The following is a 23,758-nucleotide window of genomic DNA, read 5'->3' on the forward strand; positions in this document are numbered from 1 at the left end:
CTCAGCTGTGAGCAGCACACGGTCAGACAGGTTTCCAGCCTAGTTACCTTCACTGACAGTAAGCGCAGGTCCTGGGATTCCTGAATAGCTGCATTACCCCAGATGGCCAGTGCGGGGCGCATGGAGCACGACTCTGACAACTGTGGGGCTTGCAGGCAGTGGGTGGCGCCGGTTGTCAGAGTCCTGCCTGTCCTTGTGCTGCAGTGCTGGGATCGATGGCTCCGACCACAGAGCTGAGACCACAACCTCCATGTAGGAGACGACAAAAATAGCCGCATCCGCAATCGATGCCGCCAGGGTCTGAGCGAGAATCCTAGGAGCCGCGGACATGAGCAAAGGACAAATCCACATCTGACCTCTGCCGGCTCCACGGGACCTTATCAGAACCTCCGACATCTCAGGGCAAACACACCGTGAATTAACCCAGACAGCCACGTCTTCATGAACCAGGAGGCTCAGGATGAACTTTCCTACCAGCTGCTATGGGACATGGAATTCTGGGAAACCCAGTAAGGGTATGTTTCCACGTTCCGTAAATGCAGATACCCGCTCCGTCCACAGCGCTGACGGCTTTTGAACACATGCGGAATCACCACATCTTATACATAGGATGGTGATATGGTGTTTCTGCAAGAGAGACATGCTGCAGTCTATAAAGACGCGCCGCATGTGCGTATACGCAGGGAAGCCGAAGGCGTAGGTGCACACAGTGAGTTCATAAAATCCCCTCCACTATGCTGTAACATCTGGACGCTGTGGCAGTTACTGACCATGGGAACATACCCTAGGGATCTCTGCTTTGCCCCAGTCGGACCCCATATTGCTAATGTCTCTGTCTTGTATTCTTTACACCTTCCAGTGGGTGAGCGTCCATGTCAGCGGGGCGGCAGACACCGTGACGGCTCGTGATCACCTCAGGTCACAGCCAATGAGTCAGTGTGAAAACAAAGATGTCTGCTGCCTGGTGAGAGGCAGGCCGCCATAAACAGGAGACGCCACAAATCATCCCCATTACTGCCCGTAACCAGGAGCCGCGGAGATATCAGTATAATGTACCTGTGCCGAGGATCACAGGTCTATAGCCGCCTCAATCCCGTCACCTCTGATCCTGCGTTACCTCCTGGATTATACCCCAGAGCTGCGCTCACTATTCTGCTGGTGCTGTCATTGTGTACATACATTACATTACTGATCCTGAGTTACCTCCTGTATTATACTCCAGAGCTGCACTCACTATTCTGCTGGTGCAGTCACTGTGTACATACATTACATTACTTATCCTGAGTTACATACAGTATTATACTCCAGAGCTGCACTCACTATTCTGCTGGTGCAGTCACTGTGTACATACATTACATTACTGATCTGGAGCTACCTCCTGTATTATCCTCCAGAGCTGCACTCACTATTCTGCTGGTGCAGTCACTGAGTACATACATTACATTACTGATCCTGAGTTACATCCTGTATTATACTCCAGAGCTGCACGCACTATTCTGCTGGTGCAGTCACTGTGTACATACATTACATTACTGATCTGGAGCTACCTCCTGTATTATACCCCAGAGCTGCACTCACTATTCTGCTGGTGCAGTCACTGAGTACATACATTACATTACTGATCCTGAGTTACATCCTGTATTATACTCCAGAGCTGCACTCACTATTCTGCTGGTGTAGTCACTGTGTACATACATTACGTTACTGATCCTGAGTTACATCCTGTATTATACTCCAGAGCTGCACTCACTATTCTGCTGGTGCAGTCACTGTGTACATACATTACATTACTGATCCTGAGTTACATCCTGTATTATACCCCAGAGCTGTACTCACTATTCTGCTGGTGCAGTCACTGTGTACATACATTACATTACTGATCCTGAGTTACATCCTGTATTATACCCCAGAGCTGCACTCACTATTCTGGTGCATTCACTGTGTACATACAGTACATTACTGATCCTGAGTTCCATCCTGTATTATACCCCAGAGCTGCACTCACTATTCTGCTGGTGCAGTCACTGTGTGCATACATTACATTACTGATCCTGAGTTACCTCCTGTATTATTCCCCAGAGCTGCACTCACTATTCTGCTGGTGCAGTCACTGTGTACATACATTACTGATCCCGAGTTACATCCTGTATTGTGTATGGATCCTGAGCACCTTGGTCCTTCTAGTTGAGGCAGCGTTCTTTCTCTTCCTCTGTGTTCATCCTCTTAATATACTGCAGTCACCATATTACACAGCGCTGTGCTCTCACAATTGCTCATTTTACCTTTCTACCCAGTTAATTCTTCTCTTTTGCATTAACAGAACAGCTGAATCCTTCTGAGCTTTATGTAGAAACAGATCAATTTTTCTGCATGAGTCATCACTGTAAAAGTCCCTGGCAGGGGGAGGAGCAGCTGGGGCAGGAGGTGAAGAGGGGGATGATAAATGCAGGGACAAGAGACTTCTTGTTTCTACAGAGCAAAGAGAATTATCTGGGTAAAAGGGAAAATGAGCAATTGTAAGTGCGCAGTGCTGTGTAATATGATGGCGGCATTATACTATGGAGGAGGATGAGGAGAGCGCTTGTGTAAAGCTGGCATGTTCTCCACTGCTCCCGACAACCAGCATGATTCCTGACAACCAGTGAAGCTCCTTGGCTGTTGCTGGAGTCGGCCTGGCACGTGCTCCTATCCAGCACACTTTGCATCGGTGATGGCCGCTCCTGCTGTTTTTGGTCCGCAGAGAAGCTTTCAGCCGTCGGCAGCTGAAGGATTCTCTGTACAAATAAATATTTGCTAGAGATGAACACAGGAAACAATTCCTCCCCGGACTGTAAAATAAGTAACAAGAGCCAGCGGGAAACCACAAATATTTATAAAGGAGCAGAAAATGGGGTCACAAGTCACCCACAGGCTGTGCTGCAGTGGCCCGGACCAAAGGTCAGCGTCCCCTGTGCTTATTCCTCGGGGGTGAGGGCAGCATTGAGCGGAGAGCAGGACGAGGTGACCATCATCTCCAGAGTGACCCCGACCTTCTGTGAGAATCTGAGAATATCGAGGGACAGAAAAGTGTTGGCTGAAGACTTGGCCAAGGAGGCCACATCTCATGGCGGCGACTAAGAAGCTCCACATCTCTGGAGAAAAATCATGGAGAAGATGGAGCCTGGCGAGGGGGTCCAAGCGCTGATACGCACATGTAGATGAGCCAGATCTTGGGGGATCAGTGGTGGAGGGTCCATCGATTATGTTATCTGTGTGACCGGCTGTAGACTTAGTGACCGCGACTCCCATGATTGGTGGAGAAAGGGTGACGTTGATGGACCTCGGTCTTCGTTCAGCCTGTGTAACAACTCTCTGACTCTAACTTGACCCAAAGTGTCTGCGGCTCCAGACCCCTGATACGTTTCCATCCTGGTTCCTTATTTTTGGATGGTGGAGGGATCGGGGAAAGGGAATTCAGAATTTGGCATCGTTGAGTGAAATGAATGGAGACAGATGAGCGGCTGGGGTCGGGTCTCAGATGTCCGTGCAGACCTCCCGCGTCTCGCGCTTTGTTTGGCCTCCGTCTGCAGGACTCGCGCTCTGTTTACAGCTTGCGCTGATTTCTGCTCTGGATACTTTTATTTTATAAATATTGGGAATATTTTGTGACTTCTTCTCCATCTGCTTCCAGCTCGTTTAACCCATTCCTCAGTGGTCTGCCGTGCTCTTGGGGTCTACCCGGTTTAATTAAACATCATATTATTTTGGGAACATTCTGGCAGGAGGTGACTCGTTGTCCGCGTCTCGTATAAATGTCATAGGACATGTGTGATGAGGACGCATTGTGCTGGTGGCCACATGTGGCCGATCTACGGGGGAGGGGAAGCCTTCGTGTTGTGTAATCCGTGACGCTCATCGACTTCTGTAAATAACTGACTTTTCCCTTTTCTTTCTCCGCATCTAATAAAGATGGGAATTTACAGATGCTGTAAATGAGATGGAGGGAGGCAGGGGGTCCGCAATTCTGGGAAACGCTCAGATACCGATGGACTTATTACCACCCCCAGCTCCATATATACGCGGGCCATTATTTATAGGCTGGGAAACTCATTGTTCACCTTTTAGCAGCCATCAGGTCAACAAATGCCCCGTGTCTTTAAGGATTATTAATATGTTACTCCATGAAGCTCGTCTGTCCCTGTGACATCGGAGCTCACAATCTAAATTCCTGGTTACAGGCAGTAATATGTGCAAACACAAAGAGATGAAGGACGCCAGAAATACAGCGCGTTCTTAAAGTGACAGAACGGGCCCAGGTGTCAGACACGGGCCTTCCTATAGGATATTAGTGTTTCCCCTTCTACAACTTTACCTTCTGTTTTGGGGCTCAGACTCATCAGCATTAAAAAAATTCAGTGCGATGTTGTTCCAGAAAAATCGGACGTTTCATGAGAGTACAATGTGATTTTTCTCACCTGTTATCAGAATGACATCCGTATACAATATGTTCTTAACATCAGCTTTTACATCCAGGAGTTCTGTCACTTCAGGCCAGTTTAATAACACAATCTTAGATACAGACGTAATTAAGATGTAATTAAGATCTTGCTATCTTGCTGTACATGCACTTCAAAATTAAATACGTAAAATAAAAAAGTGGAGTGTGATTCCCAGAATTTTTAATAACCAGGTGAGGGAAAGCCGACAGCAGGTGACAGATGTTTATAGCCTGGGAAGGGGGTAATAAACATGGAGCTTCTTAGAATATTAACATCAGCACACAGCTGTATATGTAGCCTTTACTGGTTATCTAAAATAAATACCCCCCCTCCCCCCAAAAAAATGACATGGGGTCCCTCTATAATTAATAACCATCAAAGGCTAGGCAGACAGCTGCGGGCTGATATTAATAGCCTGGGAAGGGGCCATGGATATTGGCCCCTCCACTGATTTGGAGCATATCCATAAGATGCTCCAAATCTGGCGCTGAGCCTCGCTCTACCCACTTGCCCTGGTGCGGTGGCAAGTGGAGGAATAGGGGTTGATGTCGGCTGTTTTATGGTTCCCTCCCCTGGAATCCCCTCCAATCGCTTCCATTTTCAACTGGGTAAGAGCTGGGATGGTGTGACTTCTTTTTGTCCCACTTCAGGCAGAGGGGAGAGGCTCCTGCTGCAGACCCTTGTCTTCCAGCTGCAGACAGGACGGAGGTCGCGGCTGATGTTCTGACATTTCATTATATTCTGTATTTCTCACTTTCCTGTGATATGAGGTAGAATAAGAAAGGAGTGAATGACGGAGCAGGGACATCGCCGCTCTGCATTTCTATGTTCAGTCTTTTACTCATAGATGGAGATCATGAGGGGTGACGGGCCCGAGATCAGAGGCCCTGGTAAACATTGGGGTCAGCACCGGACCCTCTCAGTCCTCGTGATTCAGCACGTGAAGGCTTCCTGTTTATCAGCCGCTTCCTCCTCGTTACTTATCTGGAGATGTTTATTCTATACATTGTTGCAGTGTTTACACAGCAGCAGATTCTCGCCATGTGCCGCGTCCATGGGAGAAAGTGGATACAAGGGGAGCGGGGATACAAGTAACTGCAGTGATGTCACCAGGAAGTGATGTAACTAGGACGTGGTGATGTAACAGGGAAGTGATGATGTCACCAGGAAGTGATGTCACCGAGACGTGATGATGTCACTGGCACATACTGATGTCACTAGGACATGGTGATGTCACCGGGACGTGATGATGTCACCAGGATGTGATGATGTCACCGGGAAGTGATGTTGTCACCGAGACGTGATGATGTCACTGGCACATACTGATGTCACCAGGATGTGATGATGTCACCGGGAAGTGATGTTGTCACCGAGACGTGATGATGTCACTGGCACATACTGATGTCACCAGGATGTGACGACATCACACGAGACGCGTCTTCATCTCATTAGTAGGTGGCTCATCATAAAAATACAATTATGCTCCAAATACAGAAGTACAGGCTGAAGCCCCCTCCATGAGTGACCGCGGTCCCCCACACTGCAGACTGTGGGGCAAGAGGCTTGTTGGTGCCCCCACCGTCTACAGATGCCCCCTCACTGGAGGCCATGAGTGAGTCTGTGATGAGCAGCCACGCGGCCTCCACGCACCAACACTGACCCCGCTGCTACCTCGCCCCATCCCTGGGCACCTGAGGAGTCCTTGGTTATTTGGGGTCCAGGGGGGCACAATCTGCAGGAGTTACAATCTGACCTCGTCCTTTGCAGACCCCCAGGGCCGACCACCGCTAGCAGCCTTGTGAGCTCTTAGGGCTGTGGATTCTCAGGGATCATTTATCAGGACATTAAGGGGCCGCCAGACTTAACCCCTTCAGGGGATCGTTGCGTGTCACCTTAGGAACATGTTGCTGCCAGCGCCCCCTTCTGCCTGGTCACAGGGACGGCCCATAGAATTTACCTGCACTGATACATTGTAGCAAAGTATGAGAACAGGACAGAGGATGGCCCACACCAGTGGTCTCCTACTACAAGTCCCAGAATGCTCCCCCAGCCACAGTGATAGTCAGTGGGCAGGAGGCTTACCCCGAGTCATGTCCTCATTCACAGGCTGCAAGCAGAGATCTTACAGAACGTCTGGAGAAGGATGCGGAGCCTTCCCCTATATGACATCCGCCTGCTCCGCACCTTTAATTACAGGCCGATAATCAGGTTTATATCGGGGTCTCGCGCAGTTTGGGGGTTTCTTCTCCGTGGTCCCTTATGTCATGATCCTGCAGGAAGAGTCTCGGCCGCCCTAGGACGGTGTTATGGGGGGCACTGGTGACCGCGGGGTCCCCTTTCCCGGTATTTATGAGACCCTTGTATTTGTGTCATATTAAATGTCACCTTTCCCCACAATCTGCGACCCCTGCCCTGATGTGGTGCCCGGGACAAACGAGGGCGGCGTCATGAGGGGACCCGTGCTGTGGGGGGCTTCTGCATGTACTGGAGGCAGCGCTGGTCTGTGCAGACCCTCAATGTAACGCAGCGGGGTCCCCTCATAATAGCGCCCTGTCCCTGGCACAACATCATTCCTCAGTTTCCTCAAAACTTAAGACATTTTTATCTAAACTACACACTTCAGCTGCTGCAGAACCTCTTTTTAAAGGGTTATTCCCATTTGCATAGATGGAACTTGTTAGAAAGCGCTTGTAAAAACAAACATTTCTGCATTTTACAGCTTATACCAATTTGCAGCCGTTCTCAAGATATTAACACTTTTCTTTTGTTTATAGCTCGTTGCCTTGGAGACCGACCACCAGTCTGGCTTGTAAGCGCTGAGCTGAGGCTGGCCGGGATTAGGAGGTAACCGCGCTCCTGGAAGCTCCATAGACAAAGGCTTATAAGCGCTGCGCATGTTCTGATGTCTAGCAGCGGTGGGCGGCGCCCACAACGACTGAAAATCAGTGTCCCCACAATGACAGAGCTGGAGGGCCACACTACAATGTCGGAGGACCACAGCACTACTTAAAAATGACAGAGGGGCTGCACCCCCACAACGACTGAGAGCTGCAGTGCCCCCACAACGATGAGTGGGGGGCAGATGGAGGATCAGGATTGTGCTGGACATGAATCTTCTCACTTTGATGGTGGATTTAATTGAGCTGCGTGCGGCGATGGAAGGGGCCACACATCAAAGGAGGATGCAGGAAGTTTACAGTTGGGTGGGGGCTGTATACAGGGGGCACAGCTGTATACCGCATGTTCCGGGCACGCTATATTATATACAGATGGATCCGCAGCATTTACATTGGAGAGTGACGCTCATTAGTGGCTCTGGTGGATTGTGAGCTCCTGTGGATGATGAGGGTCATGGATACACGGCCGGGGTTCAGCACCTCCCTATAGGAGCGCTGTAAGACCCCGACTGTCAGAGCGGCCGTCAATGATCGGGGTCTCCTCACCCGACAATTTGGCCTTTTTTATTTGGTGCACGGTTACACAAATGTGCAACTTTTTCATGGACTTGAAACTTTTGGAGCTAAGAAAGTTGCACAAACCAATTGAAGACAAAGTATTTTTGATTTGGCGCCAACTTCATGAAGTGCCTGCGCCATTTTGAAGAATTTGGTGCAAAGACATCAGTGAATACAAGACAAAAAAAAAACCAAGAAAAATGTCTTCAATAAATCAGAAACAATAAACTGGGGCCAAAGTGTTTAAAAGAAAAAAAAATCCTAATGGTCGGAGGCTGGAGAAGCGCTGAACCGTAGGACTACGTTCACACATCACGCTGTGTCGCAAACACAAGGCAGCAGTTTACTGTCCCAGCAAAGTGGACGGGTTCCTGACGCTCGTGCACACGCTGCTGCTGTTTCCCTGCAGTTTTGAAGCCGTTTCTTATCAGCAGCGTCAATCCTGTCGGTGTTTTTCGCTCATTCCAATGAATGGGGAAAAATGCCTAAAAATCGCAGTCAAAGAAGCGGCAAAAACAAGTGTTTGTCATGTAGAGTTTTTCCAGTCCAGAGACAGATTTTCATCCAGAAATGTCTGCAGCAAATACTTCGTGTGCACAATGGCCTAAAATCAGCGCGGCGGTGTGGGATTTAACCAAGGAATGAAGGGCGTCCAGTGCACTACACGACCTACGATGGAGGAAGCAACAAATACAGTCTGTCCCAGAAAAAAGAAAAGGGGCGGACATGAAACAGAAGGCCGGGGGTCTCTACCAGGGGTCTCACTGGAGGCGGCAGCTCTGCTGCTCACGGACTCTGCGGTCACTGCGTCTCCATTACTGGCCGAGCAATGAGCGGCTGCACACGAGAGTCAGCGAGCAGATTGTTGGCGGCACGGGGCCTCGTCCGTACGAGAGCCGCCATATGTTCACTGCGCTCAGAAAATCTGTTCCCTCATCTGTAACAGACGCAGATCCAGATCTCCAGGGGAAATCAAGGAGATTCCTGAGAGATGAAGGAATCTGGAAGTTAGAGGCTCAGAAACGTTCTCATGAACTTTGGATTTCGGTTCCTCACTGGTTTCATGATCTTGGCTTGCTGTCAGTGAATATGAATAACAAGCGCATAAAAACCTGTCCTGATGTACTCTTGCTCATGTATGAGGGACTGTTACAATGTATCAGAAAAGCCAATCGTTTACCTACTAACCAACAGATGCACAACTCTCCTACGATACCGCACCATTACGTGGGCACCGCCCCTTTAAGTCAGGCTCGCCATCTGCAGATTTTTCAGTTTTTTGTTGCTGTTCTCACGGGTCTGTTTAGTGAATTCATGGAACAATCATCCCCGTGACACTGTCCACACCGTGACCTCAATGTCTGAGTAGTGGTGGCGTCCGTGCCACAAGGAGAAGAAACCACTGAAGTCATAACTGTAAATGATCGACGTCCAGGTCAGGGCCGTGGAGTCGGTAACCCAAACCCCCCACTCCACAGCCCCGGTCACCACGGAGCATGGACATCATGTCCAGCAGATTCATCTCCACTAAAAGCCGAGATCATAAGAACAGAACGGACATTTATAGGACATCCTGCACTGCACTTCTGCCCCCAATGTGTTATAGATGATAGGAGTCAGAGTCCCTCCATTTTATACTGTCTGCACCAAAATGAAAACGGACTCCACAGCCCTGCTCCTTGTAACAGGCTGCCCCACACATGTCCCATCATCAATCAACTCATGTCCCATCCCTGCTCCAGGTGACGAGCTGCTCCACTCATGTCCCATCACCAATCCTCTCATGTCCCACCCTGCTCCAGGTAACGAGCTGCTCCACTCATGTCCCATCCCTGCTCCAGGTGACGAGCTGCTCCACTCACGTCCCATCCCTGCTCCAGGTGACGAGCTGCTCCACTCACGTCCCATCCCTGCTCCAGGTGACGAGCTGCTCCACTCATGTCCCATCACCAATCCTCTCATGTCCCACCCTGCTCCAGGTAACGAGCTGCTCCACTCATGTCCCATCCCTGCTCCAGGTAACGAGCTGCTCCACTCATGTCCCATCACCAATCCTCTCATGTCCCACCCTGCTCCAGGTAACGAGCTGCTCCACTCATGTCCCATCCCTGCTCCAGGTAACGAGCTGCTCCACTCATGTCCCATCCCTGCTCCAGGTGACGAGCTGCTCCACTCATGTCCCATCCCTGCTCCAGGTGACGAGCTGCTCCACTCACGTCCCATCCCTGCTCCAGGTGACGAGCTGCTCCACTCATGTCCCATCACCAATCCTCTCATGTCCCACCCTGCTCCAGGTAACGAGCTGCTCCACTCATGTCCCATCCCTGCTCCAGGTGACGAGCTGCTCCACTCATGTCCCATCCCTGCTCCAGGTGACGAGCTGCTCCACTCACGTCCCATCCCTGCTCCAGGTGACGAGCTGCTCCACTCATGTCCCATCCCTGCTCCAGGTGACGAGCTGCTCCACTCATGTCCCATCCCTGCTCCACTCATGTCCCATCCCTGCTCCAGGTGACGAGCTGCTCCACTCACGTCCCATCCCTGCTCCAGGTGACGAGCTGCTCCACTCATGTCCCATCACCAATCCTCTCATGTCCCACCCTGCTCCAGGTAACGAGCTGCTCCACTCATGTCCCATCCCTGCTCCACTCACGTCCCATCCCTGCTCCAGGTGACGAGCTGCTCCACTCACTTCCCATCCCTGCTCCAGGTGACGAGCTGCTCCACTCATGTCCCATCACCAATCCTCTCATGTCCTACCCTGCTCCAGGTAACGAGCTGCTCCACTCATGTCCCATCCCTGCTCCAGGTGACGAGCTGCTCCACTCATGTCCCATCACCAATCCTCTCATGTCACATCCCTGCTCCAGGTGACGAGCTGCTCCACTCACGTCCCATCCCTGCTCCAGGTGACGAGCTGCTCCACTCATGTCCCATCACCAATCCTCTCATGTCCCACCCTGCTCCAGGTAACGAGCTGCTCCACTCATGTCCCATCCCTGCTCCAGGTGACGAGCTGCTCCACTCATGTCCCATCCCCCTGCTCCAGGTGACGAGCTGCTCCACTCATGTCCCATCACCAATCCTCTCATGTCACATCCCTGCTCCTTGTAACAGGCTGCCCCACACATGTCCCATCATCAATCAACTCATGTCCCATCCCTGCTCCAGGTGACGAGCTGCTCCACTCATGTCCCATCCCTGCTCCAGGTGACGAGCTGCTCCTCTAATGTCCCATCACCAATCCTCTCATGTCCCACCCTGCTCCAGGTGACGAGCTGCTCCACTCATGTCCCATCCCTGCTCCACTCACGTCCCATCCCTGCTCCAGGTGACGAGCTGCTCCACTCATGTCCCATCACCAATCCTCTCATGTCCCACCCTGCTCCAGGTAACGAGCTGCTCCACTCATGTCCCATCCCTGCTCCAGGTGACGAGCTGCTCCACTCATGTCCCATCCCCCTGCTCCAGGTGACGAGCTGCTCCACTCATGTCCCATCACCAATCCTCTCATGTCACATCCCTGCTCCTTGTAACAGGCTGCCCCACACATGTCCCATCATCAATCAACTCATGTCCCATCCCTGCTCCAGGTGACGAGCTGCTCCACTCATGTCCCATCACCAATGATACATGATAAGATACAGTCTGCAGTCACCACTAGGGGGAGCTCCCTGTATACAGAGATACATGATAAGATCCTGTCTGCAGTCACCACTAGGGGGAGCTCCCTGTATACAGAGATACATGATAAGATCCTGTCTGCAGCCACCACTAGGGGGAGCTCCCTGTATACAGAGATACATGATAAGATCCTGTCTGCAGTTACCACTAGGGGGAGCTCCCTGTATACAGAGATACATGATAAGATCCTGTCTGCAGCCACCACTAGGGGGAGCTCCCTGTATACAGAGATACATGATAAGATCCTGTCTGCAGCCACCACTAGGGGGAGCTCCCTGTATACAGAGATACATGATAAGATACAGTCTGCAGTCACCACTAGGGGGAGCTCCCTGTATACAGAGATACACGATAAGATACAGTCTGCAGCCACCACTAGGGGGAGCTCCCTGTATACAGAGATACATGATAAGATCCTGCCTGTAGCCACCACTAGGGGGAGCTCCCTGTATACAGAGATACATGATAAGATCCTGTCTGCAGTCACCACTAGGGGGAGCTCCCTGTATACAGAGATACACGATAAGATCCTGTCTGCAGTCACCACTAGGGGGAGCTCCCTGTATACAGAGATACACGATAAGATCCTGTCTGCAGTCACCACTAGGGGGAGCTCCCTGTATACAGAAATACATGATAAGATCCTGTCTGCAGTCACCACTAGGGGGAGCTCCCTGTATACAGAGATACATGATAAGATCCTGTCTGCAGTCACCACTAGGGGGAGCTCTCTGTATACAGAGATACATGATAAGATTCTGTCTGCAGCCACCACTAGGGGGAGCTCCCTGTATACAGAGATACACGATAAGATCCTGTCTGCAGTCACCACTAGGGGGAGCTCCTTGTATACAGATACATGATAAGATCCTGTCTGCAGCCACCACTAGGGGGAGCTCCCTGTATACAGATTCATACAGTTCCATGTAAACAGAATATACTCATATAATGAAATTTTTCCATAGGCTTTTGATTTCGTGGTCATTTTGGTGTCTGCTTCCCGGCAGTGAATGGAAGCACTTTACGTCCATAGTGGGAGCCCACGCCTGACACAGTCGGAGGTTGTGACTACGTGTTGTCCTCACCTGGATCCACGCTGATTTGTGGCTTCTGCTCACAGATGTTTGCCCACACAGACACATTTCACAAGTTTTTAGTGTCAGTGAATGTAAACAATGTGGGTTCATATTCACTGACAACAAGCAATAATCTTAAAAATCCAAGAAAGGAAAGTCAGATTATCGGAGCGGCTCATTCCTCAGCGTTGGATGAGGGATACGTTCGCGGTTCTCCAGCCATTGATGTTTCGGCGGGTCCAGGGCGGCCATGGTTTCCGGCAGCACCCATCCCCCATCACAACCCCAGTCACATTGTATAAAACAGGCCAGTGTTTATTTGTAGTGTGTCGTCCACAGGAGATAATTCACCGCACGTCTCATAGTTACAGTCTCATTTACATCTATTTACACACAATCAATATCTGGCACAGCAGCGAGGAACGCAGCGCCAGCAACAGAGGTCCTCGCCGTGCCCGTCCCCTGCGAGACACCAGAGCGCAGCACAGCACGAGAGGCTCAGGGTGCACCAGACGGACCAGCACAGGAGCATTAGACACCCCATTCGATACTGGATCTCCCGACAGAAGAGCCAGTCAGACTCGTGGGTCCCCGGCCTGAATCTGTGCAGGCGGCATCAGGGCACAAACAGTCATCTCATTCTGCTACAGATGGACAAATATACAGATGTTAGCAGGACAAGGGGGTCCATCTAATGCTATGAAGCCCCTCGTCACCATCCAGTGCTGTACACAGTCCTATAGGGTGACGTTTACATATGTGATCACAATAGAGATCACCACGGACCTTTTCCCCTCCACTTGGTTCACAGATCCCAGGTAATCTTACCGACCAGTAACAAAAAGGAAGACTTTAAGGAAGCTGAGACCCCATGCCCTCAACCATAGCGCGCTCACATCGATGCCGATCCTGGAGACTGAGACCGCTACGCCTCCCAACCCTAGGGCATTCACACCAAGGCCAATCCTGGAGGAGGAGACCCCACGCCCCCAACCCTAGGGCATTCACACCAAGGCCAATCCTGGAGGAGGAGACCCCACGCCCCCAACCCTAGGGCATTCACACCAAGGCCAATCCTGGAGGAGGAGACCCCACGCCCCCAACCCTAGGGCATTCACACCAAGGCCAATCCTGGAGGAGGAGACCGGAGGCCCCCAACCCTAGGGCATTCACACCAAGGCCAATCCTGGAGGAGGAGACCCCACGCCCCCAACCCTAGGGTGTTCACACCAAGGCCAATCCTGGAGGAGGAGACCGGAGGCCCCCAACCCTAGGGCATTCACACCAAGGCCAATCCTGGAGGAGACAAAAAGCCCCCAACCCTAGGGCCTTCACACCAAGGCCGATCCTGGAGGAGACAAAAAGCCCCCAACCCTAGGGCATTCACACCAAGGCCAATCCTGGAGGAGGAGACCCCACGCCCCCAACCCTAGGGCATTCACACCAAGGCCAATCCTGGAGGAGGAGACCGGAGGCCCCCAACCCTAGGGCATTCACACCAAGGCCAATCCTGGAGGAGACAAAAAGCCCCCAACCCTAGGGCCTTCACACCAAGGCCGATCCTGGAGGAGGAGACAAAAAGCCCCCAACCCTAGGGTGTTCACACCAAGGCCGATCCTGGAGGAGGAGACAAAAAGCCCCCAACCCTAGGGTGTTCACATAAAGGCCGATCCTGGAGGAGGAGACAAAAAGCCCCCAACCCTAGGGTGTTCACACCAAAGCGGATCCTGGAGGTGGAGACCCCCAGACCATAGCACATCCACACCAAGCTCGATCATGGAGGCTGAGACGCCGCAAAGCCAACCCTAGTGTATTCACACCAAGGCCAATCCTGGAGGAGGAGAGCCCACGTGCCCCCCAACCCTTGGGCTTTCACATAAACGCCGATCCTGGAGGATGAGACCCCCCCCCCCAGGGCAGTCACACCAAAGCGGATCCTGGAGGTGGAGACCCCCGACCATAGCACATCCATACCAAGCTCGATCATTGAGGCTGAGACGCCGCAAAGCCAACCCTAGTGCGTTCACACCAAAGCCGAACCTAGAGGACAAGACTCCACACCCCCAGACCCTAGGGCGTTAACATGAAGGCCGATCCTGGAGCCCGAAACCCCACTCCCCACAACCATAGTGCATCAGAGGATGATTCTGGTGGCTGAAACCCCACACCCTCCAATCACAGCACGTTCACACTGAAGCCGAGACCCCCGACCACAGGGTGTTCACACCAAGGCCGATCCTGGAGGCTGAGACTCTGTGCCCCCGACCATAGGGTGTTCACACCAAGGCCGATTCTGGAGGCTGCAGTCACTGATCCGACTGTGCGAGAACCAAAATCAAATCATGGAGACTTGAAGACACCAGTCAGATTGGCCACCAACGTCATGTGATGGGCTGTGCCATGCAAAGGCCGCTAAATATATGTACAACATGAGCAGTTCGCTGAGCAATGATCTGCAGAGCAGCTGGACCTCGCAGGGCAGAAGAGGAATGCTCCGTGTGCCGTCCAGTGGCCATAGGGTGAAGCAGAATCATGGAAGGTGCAATGTCCTGCGGTGCACCAAGGCTGCAGCGCTCTGCAGAAGCCCCACACAATCCATGTAATGAAGAACTGTCAGTAACAAAGCGACTCTCCAAACCGGGAATCTCTGCGGCCCCCAATAAATAAATTCTGAGGGACCATGAAAGGCGAATCCTCCGACGTCCGTATATTTATAGATATTTATATATTTATATATTTAGAGTTTTTACTTATTAAGAAAAAAAAAAGGTTTGGGTAAAAATAAAATAGGGGCAAGTCTGTGGGGAAAGCAACGTGTGGGGTCAGGAGGCTGGAAGAAAGTCCTGCAGAAGGTCACGTCCCCTTCATGTCTGCAGCTCCTCTGTAGCCGGGTGGTTCCGTCGATTCCTCGCTCGCTTCTGGTCTTGGAGGTCTTTGGTGTCGCTGTGAGAGGAGCCCGATGGGCGCCAGTATCCCTGGCAGTATTGGTTGATGAGTCCCATCTCAGGCTGGGAGAGCAGCTGCACTAAATCATCGTAGGCCCCGGGGGGCCCAGCCGGGTGCGAGGACAAAGGAGCGGGACCATCGGGGTGAAGCAGAGCGGCAGCGACGGCCTCGGCGCTCAGGACGTGGAGTCGGACACGCATCACTGTGTGCTTGAAGTTGTTCTCGGTGGCGGTGCAGTGGTAGACGCCGGTGTCGGACAGCTGGAGAGACCGGAGGAGAAGACCCTGCTCCGTCTTCAAGAAGCGTCCTTCTGAGCGCAGCTGTGGAAGAAGAGCACAGTTACATTAAGGCTGTGTGCACACGATGCAGATTTAGTGCAGATCTGCAGCGTTTTTTTTTGCTGCAGAAACATTGCAGATCTGCACTGTGATTTACAGTACAATGTAAATCAATGTGAAAAAAAAAAAAAGCTGTGCACATTGTGCAGAAAAATCCGCACAGAAACGCTGCAGATTTCAAAGAAGTGCATGTCACTTCTTTTGTACGTTTCTGCACCCCTCCATTAATAGAAATCCGCAGTAGTAAAAACTGCAGAAAATCCGTATAAATTCCGCACAAAAAAACGCACTAAAACTGCAGCTGCGGATTCTGCCAGGAGATGCGGATTTTGTGCAGAAAATACTGCACCTCTTTTTTAACATGTGCACATAGCCTAATAGTTCAGGGGGCGTCCAGGGCTGCATTTATGAACAATGAAAAGATCTCTGCTTGCTGTTACTGAATAGAAACAATCACACAAAGCAGTCAGCAGAAAAGGATAGTAGAAACCGAGCACAGGCGCCCAGTGCAACCGCGGGGAGGAGAAACCCCCCCAACATGTTCTCCTCCTCCCTGCGCTCGTCTCTTGCTCTATAAAGACGGAGCTGGTGTCTACAATGGCTCCGCATCTCCGCAGAGTGGACTGTGTACAGGTAGAGCTGAACAAAGCATTCACAGGAGCCTGGTCCGGGGCCACAGAACCAGAGCCCCCGACCGCCTCCTATCTGCCGGCATCACGTCTCGCTGGGCCTAAGGAGAGGCGGCATTTGGGGGGCTCTAGTCCGGTGGCCTTAGACTTCTGACGAGGCCTCTGCACTCCAACAACTCCAATAGTGAGGAATCGTCGCACTGGTTATGGCAGAAAGGAACCATCATCGTGTATGGAAAACTGGGAGCTTCTTCTGAGGAAGGGTCATTCGTATCATCACTGGGGACCCTCTTACCCAGACCTGGGCAAGATGCGGCCCGCATCTGGCCTGCCTGATGATTTTAAACGGCCCGCCAGCTAGCTGTCACTTCTGACAGCCACCCCCGGCACCGCTCAGCCAGCCGCCAGACGCTTCTGAGGAGTACCGCTGGCGGCTGGAGTGAAGGCCCTGAGCTCATACGCATCGTACGTACGTTACGTGCAATGTGAGCAGGAGAGCCGGGTTGAAGATCGGTGGCGGCGGCCATCTTCCCGAGGCCGCGCATGAGCAAATGGAGTGCTCTGCTTCACGGGCCTTCAGGAAAATGGCCGCGGGAGGCCGCGCGTGCGCTGATGCAGATCGCGGCGGCCATTTTCCTGAAGCCGAGTTTGCAGATTTAGATCTCGGCTTCAGGAAAATGGCCGCCGCGATCTCCATCTGCGCATGCGCGGCCTCCCGCGGCCATTTTCCTGAAGCCCCGTGAAGCAGACCACTCCATCTGTGCACTCGCGCCCTCGGGAAGATGGCCGCCGCCACCGATATTCAACCCGGCTCTGCTGCTCACATTGCACTCCGGGCCGCTGCGTCACCTCACCAGTGGAAGGGACCCTGCGCACGCCATGCCGCACCTCTGCCGTCGTCACAGCACTGCTGCAACCCCCCCATGAACACCAGGCCGTGGCGTCGCCCACCTAAGCAGGAAGGGACCCTGCTCAAGTGCACGCCACACCGCATCACCCCACCTCTGCCGACACCATGCCTCCTGTGACCCTGCTCTGCCACCGCCAGCCCTCAGGTAAGATACTGTAAATTCGGACAATAAGACGGACCCCCATCTTATAAAAAAAATATTTTTTTCTGCAATTTTCACCACAAATTTGGGGTGCACGTTATGGTCCGGTGCGTCTTATAGTTCGAAAAATACGGTAATTATATTAGTCCGGCCCTCTAAAACCATCCCAATTTCTCATGCGGCCCCATGGCAAAATTAATTGCACATCCCTGCTCTTACCTCTTTCTTACGCTCAGAGTTGTCTTTCTGTAAAATCCATTTGATAGAGGCCTGAGGGGAGCGAGCCTGGCACTCCAGGAAGGCAGAACTTCCCTCCACCCCGTACTGCGCGGCATCCATCCCGTTCTTATTGGCTGCAGAAGACATTAAATGTTGTATGGAAAGGAACATGGGTTCATACTGCAGAGCTGCAATCACTATTCTGCTGGTGCAGTCACTGTGTACATACATTACTGATCCCGAGTTACCTCCTGTATTATACCCCAGAGCTGCACTCACTATTCTGCTGGTGCAGTCACTGTGTACATACATTACATTACTGATCCTGAGTTACCTCCTGTATTATTCTCCAGAGCTGCACTCACTATTCTGCTGGTGCAGTCACTGTGTACATACATTACATTACTGATCCTGAGTTAGATCCTGTATTATACTCCAGAGCTGCACTCACTATTCTGCTGGTGCAGTCACTGTGTACATACATTACATTACTGATCCTGGGTTACATCCTGTATTATACTCCAGAGCTGCACTCACTATTCTGCTGGTGTAGTCACTGTGTACATACATTACATTACTGATCCTGAGTTACCTCCTGTATTATACTCCAGAGCTGTACTCACTATTCTGCTGGTGCAGTCACTGTGTACATACATTACATTACTGATCCTGAGTTACATCCTGTATTATACCCCAGAGCTGCACTCACTATTCTGCTGGTGCAGTCACTGTGTACATACATTACATTACTGATCCCGAGTTACCTCCTGTATTATACCCCAGAGCTGCACTCACTATTCTGCTGGTGCAGTCACTGTGTACATACATTACATTACTGATCCTGAGTTACATCCTGTATTATACTCCAGAGCTGCACTCACTATTCTGCTGGTGCAGTCACTGTGCACATACATTACATTACTGATCCCGAGTTACCTCCTGTATTATACTCCAGAGCTGCACTCACTATTCTGCTGGTGCAGTCACTGTGTACATACATTACATTACTGATCCTGAGTTACCTCCTGTATTATACTCCAGAGCTGCACTCACTATTCTGCTGGTGCAGTCACTGTGTACATACATTACTGATCCTGAGTTACATCCTGTATTATACTCCAGAGCTGCACTCACTATTCTGCTGGTGCAGTCACTGTGTACATACATTACATTACTGATCCTGAGTTACATCATGTATTATACCCCAGAGCTGCGCTCACTATTCTGCTGGTGCAGTCACTGTGTACATACATTACATTACTGATCCCGAGTTACCTCCTGTATTATGCTCCAGAGCTGCACTCACTATTCTGCTGGTGCAGTCACAGTGTACATACATTACATTACTGATCCTGAGTTACCTCCTGTATTATGCTCCAGAGCTGCACTCACTATTCTGCTGGTGCAGTCACTGTGTACATACATTACATTACTGATCCTGAGTTACCTCCTGTATTATACCCCAGAGCTGCACTCACTATTCTGCTGGTGCAGTCACTGTGTACATACATTACATTACTGATCCTGAGTTACCTCCTGTATTATACTCCAGAGCTGCACTCACTATTCTGCTGGTGCAGTCACTGTGTACATACATTACTGATCCTGAGTTACATCCTGTATTATACCCCAGAGCTGCACTCACTATTCTGCTGGTGCAGTCACTGTGTACATACATTACTTCCCCCAGAACATTATCACAATTCCCCGTGTTTGTTACTCAGGTTTATTTCCTTTATGTGTTTTGGAATAAAACAAAAAAAACTGAAAAAAGTAAAATTGAACATAAATTCTCACAAAACCACAAAAATGGTCCGGACCAAATTGCTGACACCCTCCACCTGATATTTGGCTGCACGTCCTGTGGAATAAACCTCAGCGATCAGTCGCTCCCTATCACCATCACAGCTTCTTCCTCCTCTCAGCCGGGATCTTGGACTCTTCTTACAATCCGATCCCGCTCTCATATTTCGTCTTCTCCCTATAGTCCTTGTGAGATCTCTCCACAGGTGATCTATGGGATTTACATCCGGACTCATTGCAGCCACTTCAGAACTCTCCGGCGCTTTGTTTCCATCCATTTCTGGGGGCTTCTTGAAGTTTGTTTGGAGGTCAATGTCCTGCTGGTACACCCGTGGCCTAGGACACACACCCAGCTTTCTGACGCTGGGCACTACATTGCCACTCAAAATCCTTTGGTAATCTTCAGATTTCATGATGCCTTGCACAGAGTCTGGGCCCCCAGTGCCAGAGGCAGCAAAACAACACAAAACATCGGTGACCCTCCACCATAACAGACTGTAGGTACCGTGCTCTTTTCTTTGTAGGTCTCATTCTGTTTTCGGTAAACAGTAGATTGATGTGCTTTACCAAAAAGCTCAATCTTGGTCTCATCTGTCCACAAGATGCTTTTCCAGAATGATTTTGGCTTACATACATATTGGCAAACTGCAGCCTAACTTTTTTATGTCTCTGTGTCAGTAGTAGGGTCCTCCTGCCATAGCATTTCATTTACGGATGGACGGATAGTTTGCGCTGAGACTGATACACCCTGAGCAGCCAGGACAGCTTGGATTTCTTTGGACCTTGATACAGGATTATCCACCATCAGGACTATACTGCGTTATAACCTTTCATCCATTTTTCTCTGCCATCCAGCCAGATAAGCTACAGTGCTAGGGGGTTGTAAACTTCTTGAATATGTTGTGCACCATGGACAAAGGAACATGAAGATCTCTGGAGATGGACTTGTAAACCTTCAGATTGTTGATATTTTTGAACAATTTTGTTTCTCGAAGTCCTCAGACAGTTCTCTTCTCCATGCTGAGTGTTACACACACAGTGCAAAGATTGAGTCAACTTATTCCACTTTTATCTGGTTTCAGATGTGATTTTCATATTGCCCACCTATTTCTTGCCACAGGTGAGTGTGTGTTTCTACTTTCTAGCACGTGATGCTCGTTCACAATTTTAGCAAGGTGCCAACAATTTTCTCAGGCCCATTTTGGGGGTTTTGTGTAAAATTATGTCCAATTTGCCCTTTTTCCTCTGTTTCTTTGTGTTGTTCCAATAAACACAAAGGAAATAAACCTGAGCATAAAAAGACACGTGTAATGGCTATAGTTCATGAACTTCATGTTCTGGAACAATTTCAAGGGTGCCCACACTTTCAGTCATGCCTATATGGGGGGAGGGAACTTCTACCGCTCCCGTTACTTGGGTTGATCGGAAGCTCGGGTTCAGCTCTTACCGTTGGAGTTGTACCCGCGGCATTGCCTCATAGGGTTCCCATGTCGGACATCCTGTCGCCGGCTTCGCCTGTAAACAATAGCAGAGAGAAATGGAGCGAAGAGGAGACGGCGGGGACAGGTGTTAGATGGATGCGGCTGGGACATGGGCCGGCTGGAAATGAGAAGGTTTCTCTAGATTTAAGCCCGGGCCTCACCCCTCTGCGTACCGCTTGGAGGACGCTGAATAGCGCGAACACGTTTTCCCATCCCACGCGCAGTAAGGGTCTCTGGCCAGGCAGCAGTCAGCACACGCCTCTCCGTACACGTCACAACGATGGAGGGCGAGATGCGTCACCCCGGACATCGACGACACGTAGAGCTGTTGCTGTGATAAGAAATGATGAGTTATTGATCTGGATACAACAGATCACGTGACCGTCTGGGACCACCGTCATGAGAGAATCCCCCTGAAAAGTGGGTTACCCTGTGGTGTGGACAGATGGACACAGGTTCTGCTGATTATTGGAGGGTGACAGATGTGACCCCTGCAGGGGCAGCCTACGTGGATAACCAATGCCCGCAGCATCATCAATATTAATAGGTGACTGATAAATCCTGACCGACACCTCGTCCAATGGCCATGGTCTGAGTAGTGGTGTACGGACTGGATCCGAGTGGGTCATGGTTGTACATTGACAGTCTCTACTCAGCCTGGAATATGGGAAATGTGACACCGGCCACCTCTTACGTACAGTCTGTGCTAGGAGGACGGTCGGGGGCTGACGATACCAGGCACTTACTCGTTTTGATGAAATTTTCATGGATTTGATTGGTGCCGGGATCTAAGAGAAAAGACAGAGTCAGGAGGAGACGCAGTATATGGCTGTAGCGTTGCAGTGTGTCCGGTATCAGTGTTTCCTGATAAATATGTCCCTTGGGCTGTGATACAGTGTGAACCCACAGAGATACAGCTCACTGACAGATTCAGCTCTGCTACATCTGTATCTGCAGCCCCTGAAGTCCCACCTTGAACACCTCCACCTCCTCCAGGATCAGCTCCTCCGTCTCCAGGTCATCTTTTGGAAGGACGATCACTTTCTGCACTGTGCCCTGATCTGGGAGAAAAAAAACGGAAGGATTACTGGAGCAAGAAGTGGAATGACGACCGCTTCCCTGTTCTGTGCTGCGCAGGAAGCGTTAACATTTAATGAAGAGGAGCATTTGTGATTGATGGGATGCCGTGCATGAGATGCTCCTTCTCGCCCGCGTTGTTTGTCCTGTTATGGACAATCAGCAGGACACAATCAGGAGTTGCCGCTGATTCCTGTCCTCATATGACTCCGCACTCCACCACAATGGACGGCTCGTTACCTGTGCCCAAGAAGAGAACCTCGTATCTTCCATCAGACGCATCCACTTGATCCACAGCGATGCTGGTGAACCTGTAGTGGACATTGGTGCGGACGAGCAGGGGCTGGCGGTGCACGGGGTACACGGCGTTGTACATGACCGGGTGCGTCCTCATGAAGTTTATCACTTCATCCGGGTAATCCTTAGTGGACTTCATGGACGGCGTGAAGGTGCCTCCTGGACACTGCACCAGCACAAGGAGGCAGTTATACATCTGTGTACCATATAAATTCCCATATACCCACTCACCACAGGGGGGCGCTCTTACCGTTCCAGGCCGGGGATACGGGATCTTTCCAGTATACGGCATCCACTGGTAGTTGGGTCCCTCCTTGTGAGCAAATGGTCCATTGAACACCATGCGTATGTCGGCCATGGAGTAGACGCACACGGCCGAACCCTTAAACACGGAGCTACACAAGAAGGAGGGAGATGAGCGCGGTAGATGTGGACCGACACTGTGCCACCATCAGGGGTGAGAGGCGAGACTTACCCGGAGGCGGAGAACACGGCGTAGATGACGGGGTTCTTATTATCCTGCGTCTGCTGAATGAAGACGTCCTCTATAAGAACACATGATATACCAATGATTTCCTGACCCCGCAGTGCGTCCCGTTGGGCCGCAGCGCCGACCCCCAATCCAGATACATACGCAATTCATCAAAATGAGTCTCGATTCCGTCTGCCCCCGGCACGGAGCATATGAGCCGCGCTTTCAGGAACGTGCTCCATTTATTCACCAGGCAGCAGTGACCTCCATCATCGTTCTAGGACAAGCACATGGCACCGAGGTCAGCACATTAGCTCCTCTGCTTGCTAGCAGTAAATGGAAACATTTTATATCTAGAGGCTGAGAACCTGTTCTGGTCACAGCACAGGGTTTGTTACAATGTATCCAGCCATCTGTGATCCACAGATCCTAGGTGTCAGCCCCTGACAAGTCTCGGCCTCAGGGGTCCACTGTGGTGCACAGCTGGCGACCATGCGAGGTTCACAGTCGGTGTGAGAACGACGCTTCTTACCAGGCAGACCCTTCCGATGCGGGAGTATATGGTCGGGCTGTGGGGAGAATCCGTGGACTTTTCCCGGAAGAAGAAATAAAGTTTATCGTCATTTCGCTCCAAGCTGTCGGGGATCAGCTGTACGTGAACGAATGCAGGGTCTGCAGAGAGAGCAGCCATTATATGAGCATAGAGAGGAGGAAGGATCATCCACCCATCATCCGCTCATGCTGCACAGTG

At 51.0% G+C, this 23,758-nt stretch overlaps 1 protein-coding gene across 10 annotated transcripts in view; it reads right to left on the bottom strand.

The window, feature by feature from the left end:
• Window positions 1–12,987: 12,987 nt before the first annotated feature.
• SEMA3F (semaphorin 3F) overlaps window positions 12,988–23,758 on the bottom strand; it is an 82,139-nt gene continuing 71,368 nt past the window's right edge. For 6 of the 10 annotated variants that reach the window (XM_077277109.1, XM_077277101.1, XM_077277105.1 and 3 more), the window contains 11 exons: window positions 23,540–23,679; window positions 23,170–23,284; window positions 23,011–23,080; window positions 22,786–22,930; window positions 22,479–22,701; window positions 22,134–22,222; window positions 21,908–21,949; window positions 21,323–21,492; window positions 21,128–21,195; window positions 17,878–18,011; window positions 12,988–15,959 (listed from right to left, as the gene is read on the bottom strand). In XM_077277109.1, the coding sequence (XP_077133224.1) occupies window positions 15,558–15,959; window positions 17,878–18,011; window positions 21,128–21,195; window positions 21,323–21,492; window positions 21,908–21,949; window positions 22,134–22,222; window positions 22,479–22,701; window positions 22,786–22,930; window positions 23,011–23,080; window positions 23,170–23,284; window positions 23,540–23,679 (1,598 nt within the window). In that variant the 3' untranslated portion in view covers window positions 12,988–15,557. The remainder of the gene's footprint in view (window positions 15,960–17,877; window positions 18,012–21,127; window positions 21,196–21,322; window positions 21,493–21,907; window positions 21,950–22,133; window positions 22,223–22,478; window positions 22,702–22,785; window positions 22,931–23,010; window positions 23,081–23,169; window positions 23,285–23,539; window positions 23,680–23,758) is intronic. The other 4 variants (XM_077277102.1, XM_077277110.1, XM_077277111.1 and 1 more) reach the window with 1 other exon arrangement.

This window comes from Ranitomeya variabilis, chromosome 8 (genome assembly GCF_051348905.1).
Source record: "Ranitomeya variabilis isolate aRanVar5 chromosome 8, aRanVar5.hap1, whole genome shotgun sequence".
NCBI lineage: Eukaryota > Metazoa > Chordata > Amphibia > Anura > Dendrobatidae > Ranitomeya > Ranitomeya variabilis.